The following is a 14584-nucleotide window of genomic DNA, read 5'->3' as shown; positions in this document are numbered from 1 at the left end:
AAGAAAAAATACGCAAAATCGTGAGCTATAAAACTGTCACAGAACCATTAAATGGATTACTATGGTATCGATGGCCTACGGTCGACAACTCTATATCTCTCTGCCCAAATAAAACAACGCGCCGATAAACGATAATTAAAAGTGTGGGCCTTATCTGTTTTCTCTCAGGTTTTTGTTAACATTTTTTGTCTATAAATTCCAATCTTCAAATGGTACTAATTGATTGATTTTGTACTGTAAACAAATATTTATTTATTGCAACATTTTTTTTCACTCATCAGGTTGTCCATAAACAAAAATGTTTCAAAATTCCAGCCTCTTAAGCGTAGTGTTCTCTTTTTAAACTTATCTTGAACTATATTTGAATTACGAACGAAAACCATTCTATATACTTTATACCCTGCCTGTGACATAAAATAAATATATCACCAAGGAGTTTCGATTATTATTTTTATTGTAAGTAGTTTGTAGAAATTACTATTTTAATCTGTAGCCGCGCCCGCTTTGCACAGTAGGACTGATAACTTTTATATCATAGGTATATTCCCAATTTATAAGACTATACAAAGAAGAATATAAAACTGAACATAAAACTTGGTATTTAAACATATGAATAACGAACAAATTCAGCACATTCCTATATAAAGGTTCTAAATTATTGCGCCGGGAGGCGCGCGCGCAGGCCGTGGGGCGTGGTGAAACAAAACTACAGAATTTTTTCGGTATTTTAATTGAACATACACGTTTTATTTAAGTGGGTTAACGCAAATATTTTAACTTAAGAATTGTTTTGACCGTTCTAGGTTTTGAATTCTTCGAAAACAATTTTAAAATGGCCTTCATTACTTTTGTCTTCTGAGAAAATTTACTTTTTTATATAATTTAGGATATAAAGAAAATCTTTAAACCGTTAATCATTGCGACTTCAAATATAATATTAAATGCTATTTCTTAATTCAAATTTCGTCTGTCTTCGTCACCATATTATTTTCTTAATTAAATTTCTTATAATCTACCAGTATGTTATATATACCTCTCAAACTTAGTTTCTAAATTTAAAATTGAATAACGAACAACTACGCTAAACCGTTTTTAATCAACATCAATTGCACCTTAAATATCCATAAACAACCCAAACAAAAGTAAATATACAAAAGAGGTTTCATACTTTACACAAGTTATAAGGAATGAATACAAGGACGGTACCGAAGCAATGACAGCTCACTTCGCAGAAGGCGTAGTACGTGCTTGGGTCTCGAGTCTCGACTGTCGCGAATATACACAAAAAACCAAATACCTCGAAACCAATACGTGTCTAGCAGCAACTGCAATTACATAGGTATTTGTCTCGGTGATTTAGACTGCGTAGGTAACGCCTAACAAAGATTTTGATGGTTTTGTCAAGTATTCATATACAATGATACGATTATGTTTCTGTGACACAACTGCGACAATAATTCTGCATCCATTTGAATATTATCTGCTTAAATATGCCATAGAAAATTAAGTATTGGCTTTTAAATTCAAATTTCACAAATTCAAGAACCCGCAAGAATATTTGTCTACGTTTGGCAAGATGGCGTCGCACCAGTCCGTATGACCGTGCCTGTAAAAGCGTAAACACACGTCAAGTTTATTACGAATGACAATTAACACTATCATTTGAAAACTACACAATACATTAATTATTTCGATCAAAAAGAATCTCAGACGAAATTAAACTCCAAGACAGTAGTAATATAAGACAGAAGAATAAATGTTATTTACAAGAAAAATGTTCTATTCGAAAAATCTGTGACCACTTTGTGTCACGTGACTGACGTATAAATATATATCAATATTTTTAATTATGGATTATTTGATAAATTAACTTTTACTCCATAACGCTTTTTAATCTTTATTTTTCATTGTCAAATAGGCTATTATTGAAGTGAAACTTCTTTATCGGGGTTGGAAAAAAATGTAGTGTAACATTTTTTCGTTACGCGCCATCTTTTGAAGTGAAACTTCTTTATCGGCGTGGGAAAAAAATTTACACACATTTGTCACATTTTTCGGTTACGCGCCATCTTTTTCTTGTCCCTACCACGGTTGATCCAAAGAGAGTCGAAGCCATTAGTAACAAAAATATATAATAACGATAACAATGATAGTAATACTAATAATTCTATTACAATTAATGAAATTCTGTAATGATCTTAGTACTACATAGTAGTACAGTAATAAGTTAAAATGAAATAATTGTATTTGTATTCATGTCTATGATAATAAAAGCCTTTTGTTAAACTTTATCTAATTTAACTTTATTTAACCAATTTCTGTAAAGTTGCATATAGTAGATCATTTTTCGAAAATTAAGGTCATAAAGAAGTTTCACTTCTAACGTGTGTACTGTGTACACCTATTACACGCACACATTTTTTTTAATAGAATATCAAAAGAAAAGAACATAAACAACTTTGTCCTAAGTCCTAATACACACGCATACATAAATTTGACTAACTTTAATTAAATTTTTGTATTACGAATTGCGAATGAATTATTTTTAATAGTGCACTTGTCTACTAGGAAATCCTTCAATAATACGATTACAAAAAACAATGCCGTTCGCCCCGCGACCATTTTAAGAACAATCGACCTTCTCTCCATTAGGTATAGGGTATGGGCAGAGGACAGAATAAATTCGCCTTATACGCTCGGCTTATGAATTCTAGACGTTGTCATATCTTTAGCACATAATATAATATATATAAATACCTATAAATTGACTAAATACTTTGTTACTGAACTTCTTTTGCTATGCGATGCTTTCAGCCATTTTTTAACTATGATTCTACGTGTATATTGTCTTTGAATGTATAAAAAAGGAAAATCTTCTTCACGTTGTCACTTTCAAAATAAAAAAATCTCTTTTCGAGTCGAGAGACACATGCCAGATATTTTAGTTACTAAGCAATTGTTTGACATAGATGGTCAATCAAATATCTGCCTTGAGGTAGATTGTAAGTTTTTTTAAAGATATCATTTATTTATAAATTCTGAAACATTCCACGAGTTAAGTTCGTTTGGATATCTTCAAATAAAACACTTTATTTGAGGCTTTAATTGCTTAAAACATGAGCCTATAACTAAGATAACATAAGGATAGTGGGGTTGCGACGCTCAATTAACAAAAAACTAACTTAAATTATTGAAGAGTTCTAATAGTTAGTTCGTAGTTAGGTTACATAACTCACGCTTAAAGAAAAAGATAAAAAAAATTTACTCAGCCCGTAATAGTTTTATATTCTAGTCTCTTTTCAAACATTTAATTTATGCTCAAACCCAAATTTGAAGTAAAGTTTAGGTATTGTTTTTAAAAAATAATAATAATTGCATAGATTATTAATATAAAACTAATCACTAATCCATATATAATTTTTGTCCTCAGTGTGAGGAGGCACTATCATCGGGCGACATGTGTGTCTCCGCGGCTCGGGCTGGACCATCAGCGAGATGGCATCCCGCCTGCTTCAACTGCACCACTTGCCAGGAGCTGCTGGTTGACCTGGTCTACTTCTGGAAAGACGGGCGACTTTACTGTGGCCGACATCATGCCGAAAATTTGAAGCCGCGTTGCTCCGCTTGCGATGAGGTAAATAATTAATTTCTAATAATGATTTAACCATTTAAATTAGTGAAATATTGTTAGTGCACGTTAGTCTTAAGTGCTAGAACTCAAACTCAAAATAACTTCATGTAGGCAACACTTATGAACGTCAGAAAAGAAGTTAAATTGATTCTAAATTAGCATTTACTACCAGTTCGCAAGTCAAGGGCGTAGAGTTGTCAAAAGATCTGGCAAGAAACTCTCCGCCACTCTTTTTAATCGCCAAGTTTTGAGTCATACAAATTGTTTGAACTGGAGCAAATCAATCTTAAGGATTAGGATCGTCAAATTTTTTGAGAGCTCCGAATTTATCCAGTGATAATCCTCTAATTTTCTTTAATTTTTGGCTTGGGAGTTTGTTGTTAAAACGAATACAATTTCCATATAAGGAGTGGTTTATCTTCGCTTGACAGAACACCTGCGTTTTGCAATAACCACGTGCTAACTGGCTCTTAGATCAAGTACCTTTAGCGATGAGGGGTTGAACCCCTAATAGGCTCTTTCCGCGATGTTTGTTTCTGAACGGATATTGGTGATTTTGCGATAAATCAATTTTTTTGGCGTTAATAAAAACGTACTGTACAATGTATACAAATAGTAGATATACAATTCACAAGTAGCAGATGTAACTTATTTAGTAGCTACTGGAATATGTCTTAATATATATAATAAAATATATAATAAGCATTTTATTATGCACTGATTTTATTTACACATGTTTTTTTTTAATTAGCCTACCTTTTGCATTTTGCTATGATACCCCATAGAATTCGCTTTTTCAGAATAAAACATTTAAATTTTTCAAAATGTTCTCTTCGTTAAAACCAGAGAACATGGAATAAATTACTCGAATTGGTACCAGCCGTCGTCGAGTCTCTTAGCAACATATGTTGCAAATCATTTTTATTTGTATAGATTATAATATAAAAAGCATCAATACATTTGAGGCTTGTATCAAGGCCGTACATTGTTCACTAAGGCTTTCTTTATAAGCGCGTCAATTACCGTAATCGTCGGAGTTACGCCCCGAGAGTATAGCCAGTAAGCACTCTTCAGCATTATAAGCATTATTCTTTTGAATAATAAATGAAGTGACTGAAATTAATATCTTTTACGATTTAAAGCATTTTCCCGTACAGTAGTACGGAATAATTAGAAAGAAAGTAAGGGAATAGCTTTGATAATCCTCTATCTGGTTAGCGCAGCGCCTTATAAACTTCTCATATGATTTTCACACGTGAATATTGTTTTTCTAACATATTTTCATAAGTATCTGATTGTCCCCATTGTAACATGTGTGATATTAGAGAGCATAAATAAATAAAAACAGGTTTTTATGTATGTCCGAAATAAATTGTAATAAATGTTTACAATTTTCTTAACCTACATAGTAATAATAAAAATAATTAAAAATTAATCAAAAGAAAATTAAAACAAATTCAAAAAGTTTGGTCCCGGTGGCCGTCTTTTAACGCTGGCAGCTGTTGAGGAACAAGGAAAGCACCAGCTCTGGGGTCACCAGTACTATCTATCATAAATCTTTAATTAGCGCCTGTGCAGTAGAACCCCACGATGAATGTATCTTTGATTGTTATATTTAGGTTTTATTGAAATAAATTAATTTGATGTATTTAATTAAGTAAGTAGGTTAATAACCTAGTCGATGTGCTTGTAAATCAAGTGTTATCAAATTGCTTCTGAAAACATCGACCCTTAGACGATTAGCGTAAGAGATGAAAATACCATGTATTAATATACCTTAATGCACACTTATGAACGTCAGAAAAATGGTTTTAAATTTACATTTACACCTAATTCTCAAAACAAGAGCGTAGAACGAGAACTGGCAATAATTTATCTTTTAAATCGCCAAGGTTTTTTTATAAAATGTTTGTAAGCACATTCAACCATCAGATGCTCCTCATCACATATTACAGCAGTTAATTTTTGTAAAAAAAAATTGGAGCCGCTATTACAAAAATTTAAACAAAACAAAATTATTTCACAAATAAATTTGATAAGTCTTTGGAATAAATTTTATTACACTCTTAGGTCCATATTCTTAACTAAATCTAAATCACCCAAGTAAAGAAATACAAATACGTCATAAATTGCTGCATTAGAGTTATACATAGTTAAAAAATCATAAGTCGCTACAGTCTGGCAAAACCTGTATTTTAGTTACTAATCTCTTAGACTAACCGTGGTTAAATCGGAAACGTCGCCCCAACGGAAACTGTGGGGGTATTTGGGTCGAAAGGGCTACTTCCATCTAACAATGGCTATGAGGTCAACGAATTGTACACCCGCTTTTCTAAAAACAATTTTTAACTTATAAAGCCAAAGCCTAATATTGTCTATGTATAAGTCTGCGCCATTTTGAAAAAGAAAACTAGTATTCTGACATTTGGCGACATGTCACAGTAATCCACTTATTAAGAAATAGACGCAAAATGTTTCCACAATACTTTTCATATGATATTCATTACATTTTTAAGTGGTACTTCAACTGTATCGTGTTTAAAGACACTTAAATATAATTAAACCCTAATTAAGCCCTAAATGTTTTAAGAACACACTCAAACAATTTGACCGCATTCCGCACATTTTGATTGATAACAATTGTTCCCCTCTACACAAAAATGGCATTTTTAACATGTTTCCCGGTTTCTACATTATACCAGTCGTAATTATAACAAAAACGGCCCTTCCTCTTCGCATATCTGTATCTGTTTCTTTGCTTTCTTCCTTGCTGATACTTTTAGGCTATTAAGACGAGCACCTACGCCGTCGACTTTTGATATCAGACTTGCTGGTACTTTTGATATCAGAAAAATGGTTGGGTTGGGTTTCATGGGCCTCCTAGGAGTCGCGTGCCTATCATTTGTGCTAACATATCGTAAAACAATTCGTAGATATTTCTTTGAAAAAAAACCGCTGTCAAGATTTTTCTCCGATTTCAGTCAAAATCAAATACTTTTTTAAACAAAACATCTATCATGGTGTTCAACTGTCATTCGAACAAAATCACTGTCACGTTTTGCCATGCTAAGACAAAAACATATGTTTAGTATACTATACTTTAAATTTAGATTGCAAAGTTATAAAAACAATACCATTATAGGAAGAGTTATATCGTCGAGACGAAAGCAATAATATCGGAAAATGGGAAAACTTTACCAATTACGACTTTGTTATTCGAGACGTTCTTTATTTCGAAAGAGTTGTTAAATACTTCGATATAGAAAACAAAACATCGGTAACGGTCTATATTTGTCACGGTAGATTGGTAATTAAAAAGCCCTAAACATAAAGAAGAAATTTTCTATATACATATATAGGTACATTTATATAAATATGAGCAGTGTTGGCCTGTGGCGTGCGACTCTCATCCCTGAGGTCGTAGGTTCGATCCCCGGCTCCCCGTACACCAATGAACTTTATTTCTATGTATTTACAATCGCTCGAACGGTGAGGGAAAACATCGTGAGGAAACCGGCTTCCCTTAGACCTTTAGTGTTTGAGGTACACCAAATGAAAACCGAAATGGAATTCACTAGCGTCGACGGCGTATGTCAAGCACAGAGGGCTGATCACTTACTTGCCTATTAGATTGACAAATGATCATAAAACAGATACAGAAATCTGATATTTATTTTATTTTTATATATTCTGTTTAGATTTGTGTAAAAGCACTTTCTCTAATGTTCGCTTGTACAAATATTACAGTATAAGTCAAAAAAGTTAATGCTCCATTAACGACTAAATTGAATAAATTATCATGAAACATTTATCCAGCTGAATCTAAAATCTTTACTTGAGTAATCGTTACTAAATGAACTACTATGAGTGCTATCACCTACCTTTCAGTTTAACCATTAAAACAGCGATGAGAACACCAAGAAACTCGCACGTCTAATGTATGAAGAAAATCTTAACTTCATTAAAACCTAAAGCCCTCGCAAGCGGAAAATGTAATTAAATGGAAAATAATTAGGTCTGTAATGAGTTAATTACAAAGAACATGTACGTAATATGTAAGGGAAGATTACCCCTATAGCCTGTCATCGCGTGTCGATTCGCTGATAAGCTGTCGTGTTTTATAATCGTCTACCATGCGAGCTGTCTGTGTGAAACATTTTATTCATAGAGTTGACATTGAGATTGAGGGTGTTACACGCAAGAATAAATTAAATTTTTTACGGACCAAAACATAGCAAACACAGTTGCTATGTGTAATCATTGATATATACAAACTAGCAAACTCGGCGAACTCCGTTTCGCCACCAGATGGCTTCGTTTTATGTAACATTTCGTTTGGTGATCCCGCTTTTCTGTTGAAATTTTTCCTGAATTTTCTATAAACCTCACGGAGCCCGAGACCTTTCCAACGAATGCAAAACCGTGGAAATCGGTTCGTGAGTTCTGGAGTTATAGCGTCAGGAAGGAAAACCCGACTTATTTTTATATAGTAGATATCAACAACGCGTGTTCATATTAATTGTGTCCAAGAGTTTCATACAAACTTGTAAATAATTTATTTATTTATTAAAGTTCACCACATCATACATAGTGCTATATATACAGTATATGTTACAAGCTTTTCTAAAATATATGACAATTATGGTAAATATAAATGTTACAAAAATCACTAGCGAAACAGCGAATAAGGGAGCACTTAACAATGTTTTTTTTTTGAACTAGCCTACCATGTCATAAAATTTGTCTATGACTTTCGTATGACAAAATCCAATACATTTTGACTTTGACTATGCGAGAAAAATTTTGCGCTCATTGACCTAGTCTTGTTTCTGGACCCAAACTTAAATTTTAGGTTGAGAATGGCACGCTTACAAACTTCATAAACTTAGATGTCTTCATATGGTGAGAACTTAATTGCTATACAATTATAACACCACAATAGATTATTTTAATTAAAAAAATTAAAGTAAACTTTACTAATTTTTTAGTAAAATAATTGTTTAGTAAAAGAAAGGTATCACGAATCTCATGGCAAAAATAATACATTTCTTTAAAACTTAAGACCACTCAACACAACACAAATTCCCTTTCTACCAAACCGAGTAGTGGCAGACTGGAATAGGCTTCCGGAAAGTGTGATCAGTGCACCATCTGTGAACACCTTTAAAAACAGATTGGATAAGTTTCTCCAAATCTCATAATACACGCGCATCAGCTTATTAAAAGCTGCCAGTGTGTTAAGTAAATAATAATAAATAATAAATTTTCTCCAGCCGTATATTCAAGTTCTTAAAATATTCTTTAACATTATGCATAGGCTTTGACCGTGGCTTTGACAAGGTTATAGTTGGCCGGAAATGCGGGCACACCACTGCAGTCAACTGCATCCGATCGATTTACTTTAGATTACCTGCAGACAACTATTACATGCTTCAAAGTTATTTTTTCATTTATATCTTCACGCCTTTTTCCCGAAGGGATAGACGGAGACAACGTATCTCCACTTGCTGCTGCTGATATATCTCTCTCGCTTCATCCACATACATGACATGCATGCATGCTCATCAGTTATGGGTACTTTTAACTTGTCCCTTCTCTAGTACGTCCTGGATTTAGTCCAGGTGTGTACTAAAATGCCTACTCCGACTAATGAGGTATATAAAATCTCCTGTTTTAATAAATAAATATAATGTAATAGTTTTTGTACAATTTCTAATACCAAAGCAGTCTAGTCTTAGATAAAATCACGTACCAGCACTTCGTATCTTGTTTGGACAGTAAGATTAAATTTAAAACTCTAATTTAAATATATTTACATGCTATATTTGTTATATCTAATAAAGTCTCAAAAACCTTTTTGAAGATGTTTAGTTCGGCGTATATAAGCCTTTTAAACCCTGTCTATTTGTTTTAATATAGCCAATCCTTTCTTATAACTGATTATATAATTCAATGCTTGTCATACATTTCTTTAGTCTATGCAATCTCACGATTATTTGTAAACTGTCGCTAACTACGCCATTACGTCCCGTTATTTATAACAAAAGGTAAAACATAGGTCCTTTGCGTAACCCCTGAGGCATGCCCATGATTATAAGCTGCAACTATTCATGATTCACTGGACATGTGCTATTCTTCTCACACTGATATAGATTCCGGATTCTTGAGATTTTTATCGCTTTGTTTAAATCACATCATACATCGAGCGTTCTTCTATGTTATAGTTTATGACTGTTTTAATGAGTCTTACAGTTACTTTTTTGTTGCGCGTTCTAAGGCCAAATGTAGGACAAATAAAAAATAGTAATTAATTAATTGAAAATTTGACATCCTTCTTGTCAAATACATATATAACAGTTGTTTTTATAGAATCTTTAAATCAGGAACTAATGTAATATATCATATCAAATTCATTTCCGAGTTTTTTTAAGGTGTAAGATATTTAGTTCGCATTAAGAATAATAATTTAACATTCACTTATATGAGAAATAATCTAGCTAATAAACTAATTGTGTATTACACAAATAAAAACGCAATTTAAAAAAAACAATCATACATGTGACGGTTTTTAAAATATTGCTTTTATGATGCGCAAACCGTATTGCCTAGAAACGCGACCAAAACTTATTTTACTGTTTTAATTTTATGCGATCATGACACCTCAGATAAAACGTACAGGATCAGCGTAACGTTTTATTTTGTTAACAGTTTAAATTATCTGTACATCACTCACCTGTACACAAATCTTATCAAAGAGAAAGTTGCTCCATTGCATAGCCATTGCTATACCGCAATGTTGCGCATTTGTGGAATTTCTTATCTGTATTAGGTAACTATTGAAACAATAGAAGCCAGTGAACATTTGATAGCAAGATAACGTAGCTCCCAGGCAGTCTGGAGCTGACCTGACCTAGCCGACTTGGCAACTATTAAATTTATGAAATCAACAAGATCAGGCTAATGTCTATTTTGCCATAATAACTTTTCATATGAACTACCTATGGCTAATTTAGCAGTGGTTGCCCATTTTTAAGTATATTTGTTTAATTCGCTCTTTTGGTGATCACGACCTGATGGTCACAGAAAGTTGATCACCAACTTGGTGATCAGTTGTTCGGATTAATACCTGCAGCTGAGTCTCATCATCGGACGTCGGGGCAGAATACGAAATTCCACCCGTATCACCTCGACGTCCGCCGTTCCACAACTGAGCGTTTGTCAAGGCAGTTTGTGCCGTGCACCAACACTATGTGGAACCAGCTGCCCACTGAAGTATTTCCGAACCAATTCGACTTAGGGTCCTTTAAGAAAAAAGCGTACCAATTCTTGAAAGGCCGGCAATGCACTCGCGAGCCCTCTGGCATTGAGTGTGTCCATGAGCAACGGTATCCCTTAACTTCAGGTGAGCCTCCTGCCCGTTTGCCCCCTGTTCTATAAAAAAAATATCTGTTTTGCAAAGTCTGACAAATAATTCCTGTCCGTAAGGAAGAACGTTGTTTTTGAATGTTTTCTCTCTATGCCCAGTTGCCTAGTGCCAAGATTTTAAATCTATATGGTTAATTAGCTGGTTTGGTGAACATGAAGATTTGTCGCCCCCAATAAAATCGATTTGCAGTCCCCAAAAATATTCCTATCCGTTAGGAATAATGAGTGTAAACTAATACTGGTCAATCTTTTTCCTTGTGCAAGTAAAAGTTTAAACCGAATAAGGAACTTGACAATTTGATACGTTAAACAACCCATTCTTAACAAAATGAAGAACAATTGAACTCGAATTTCAAAGTTAAATCAAGACCCACTGACACTGCATTTCACAATCTTGCATTAGCCAGTTGGTACCGTTTTAAAATATTATTAATAAGAGCACTAATGAACGGCTTGTGGGAACCCAGCGCCATTGTTGGCTGTTCCCGCTGCGCTGGCTGATAACGAACACCAATTATACTTGTTTGTCCGGGTTATTAATTAGACACTCTTACTGAAGCGTTGAGGATTTTCATAATGGCTTTATCGTAATATTCGTACCAAATGTTGATCTAGAAATTTTACTATGTAAATTCTTCTAGAATGTGTTGAAAGGGATACCCATGTCAAAACTCTAATGTTTTTGAATATATGAATTACTAGCTTGCCTGGCGAACATCGTACCGCCTAACAGTCGATTCTTTATTTTTTTTAAATACTTATTCTGCTATTCGGGACACCGGTCTAGCTAGTAAGATAAAAAAAAGAAAGTTGATAAGACAAATACATTATGTCAAAAAATAAAAATTTACCTTCCCGGAACCCCTCCACTAACACTTGAACTTTATGTTATGGTATTAAAGTTCAAATTGACTTTTAAGTATTATTACGAATATTATGTATGGGAATATAGAAAAGTGTTGTTTTAAGACTCTTTCACTCATTTTTTTTAATTTTTCCCTCCGTAAGAACCATCCTCGTACTTCAAGGAATATTATAAAAAAAGAATTGGCCAAATTGGTCCAGGCGTTGTTGAGTTATGCGCTTACCAACACATTTTGCGATTTTTATATTATAAAAGATTATACGGATTATTATTATTACGGTATTCAGCGATAATTTGAAATAAAAGAAATTCCTTTTTTAAAATAAGCTTGAATATATCTAAGATACATATTATAGAAGTATTAATTAGTTCATTAATAAACAGACTGAAGATACTTTAAGACTTCTTTTTCAAGTGACAAGATCGGTACTATATATTAAAATAAAAAATATATTGTGATACAAAAAAACATTTCAAAATTTAATTTTTAACGTTAATGTAAGGTTAATTAAAGAAGCTTTTTATAATAACATTTTTACTATGTGAAAATTTTATTTCATTTTCAATTAGGATTGTTTCTAACTCACACTCAATAGTTTACTTTTTATCAAGCAATTAAAGCACGAAGCCGCTTAGTAATCACGACAGGATAAAACCTAAGGTCTTTGAACGAACTTGATGAAAACATAATAGATCGTTAATTTTTACACATCTAATCCAATTATAATAATTTCTACATTAGTTTTTGCGTCATATAATGCTTAATTAAGTAAAAATTAAATAGTTTCTATTACATAAATTACCCACAATTAGAACAAGTGTCTATTATTTTAATTGTCTAAAGAATTGAAGAAAACCTTTATAATTGACGGGCCAATAGATTTAAGACGTTATATATTGTTATTTATAATTTACTGTATAATCTTTCACAGATAATACTAGCGGATGAGTGCACGGAGGCAGAAGGTCGCGCGTGGCACATGAAGCATTTCGCGTGCGCGGAGTGCGCGCGGCAACTCGGCGGACAACGGTACATTATGCGGGAGGCGCGGCCGTACTGCCTGCCCTGCTTTGACAGCTGCTTTGCCGAGTACTGTGACGCTTGTGGTGAGCCTATTGGTGTAGACCAGGGCCAGATGTCGCATGAGGGGCAGCACTGGCACGCCACGGAACGATGTTTCGCCTGCCATACCTGCCGCGCAAGCCTACTTGGTCGGCCTTTCCTTCCACGGAAAGGTGCAATCTTCTGCTCTATTGCATGTTCCAAAGGCGAGCCACCGACACCATCTGACTCATCAGGACCGGGACCTCGCCCTAATAGAGGTCCGAGACCAAGAAAAGTACCTTCACCGAAGTCACCACCGCGAACACCTCAGAGAGAGCCCTCCCCTCATATAGATGCAGATTCAGAACCAAGTGCATCATTAGCAACGTCAGAAATGATGCCCGAATCGCCGCCTCCGCACCCACCACCACCGCCACATGCTTGCCTCAGTCTTGATAGAGCCCTTGCCGACCTAAGATTAGAGCAAACCATGACAGATCACCAAATACAAACAACGCCCATCGAAGAAACAGAAGAAGACTGGAAGCCCCCTCACCCAGTTGAAGCCCAGGCCGTGGTCACCCCAGGACATTCCACCTCAATGCCAGAGCTGACTCTAGTAGATGGAAAGAAACGTAAGCCGAGAGGTGGACGGACGGTTCGATTTTGTGGAGACAACGAGGCATTTGAACCAGATGACCCTCCTAGAAGAGAGAAGGTGCGAGATGACGATGCAAGCAGTTATTGCAGCACGTGTTCCTCTTCATCATCATCATCAGAATCATATACGTTGCCAACGAGACGCGCGTACGGCGGCGTCAGGATCTCCTACGTGCCCAATGACGCAGTCGCCTGCGCGAAACGAGAACGGCAGAGAAAGAACCCACATCACGATAAAAATTGTATAATTTCGTGATCTCAGCCTTAATTCCTTTAGTGACGACAACCTCCGAACGAAAGACTGACTATTAGATTTTGTAGCCCTAACGCCATAGTATTTTAGATAAAAGTCTTCCTCATAATATATCGCTTTGTCGTTTTGTAGCGCGCAGTAATGGTTCCGTTGCACAGTAAAAGGCTTAACCAATGAATAGGCATTGGTAATCCCCCAAATCACACCTTTCTGCTTAAAAGGGTCTATCGTCGACATTAAATATTTCCTATCGCCTCCGGTGGTCGGTTAAATTATCGCGCTTTTACATATCCATGCTTTCTCATATCGTTTAAAACATTAGGCATATCTGTCTACGTATTTAAGAGTGTAAATTCGATTAAGAAGTACAAACATGTATTTTGTAACGTTTTTTATAAGTGTGTTCAAATTTGTATATAGAATTATGATGATTGAATGTAACTTATTAACAAATATGTCAATGGCCTTAAGCATGTGCTACACGGTATGAAACGGCGGTTTGAAACGAAATAAAAGCGAGTTGCGCTTTTCGGCTACACGGTTTAAAACCAACAGTGTCCAAAATAACGTTGCGCTGATAAGACGTCTCCGTAGGGATGTGACATTCTGCATAAAAAAATAGATTTTTTATTAATCGATTATTTTTTTAGCATGAAAAATCGATTAATAAATAATCGATTTTTTTTATGAATCGTTTTTTCCTAA

At 34.6% G+C, this 14584-nt stretch overlaps 1 protein-coding gene across 5 annotated transcripts in view; it reads left to right on the top strand.

Moving 5' to 3' along the window:
• The window catches only part of LOC125057091 (protein prickle-like), a 289973-nt gene extending 275630 nt beyond the window's left edge, over positions 1 to 14343 (top strand). For all 5 annotated transcript variants that reach the window (XM_047660564.1, XM_047660563.1, XM_047660559.1 and 2 more), the window contains 2 exons: positions 3431 to 3634; positions 12854 to 14343. In XM_047660564.1, the coding sequence (XP_047516520.1) occupies positions 3431 to 3634; positions 12854 to 13882 (1233 nt within the window). In that variant the 3' untranslated portion in view covers positions 13883 to 14343. The remainder of the gene's footprint in view (positions 1 to 3430; positions 3635 to 12853) is intronic.
• Positions 14344 to 14584: the final 241 nt, after the last annotated feature.

Source organism: Pieris napi, chromosome 16 (assembly GCF_905475465.1).
Source record: "Pieris napi chromosome 16, ilPieNapi1.2, whole genome shotgun sequence".
In the NCBI taxonomy this organism is placed as follows: Eukaryota; Metazoa; Arthropoda; class Insecta; order Lepidoptera; family Pieridae; genus Pieris; species Pieris napi.
The sequence above is the reverse complement of the archived record's forward strand: the minus strand, read 5'-3'. Positions and strand labels throughout refer to the sequence as shown.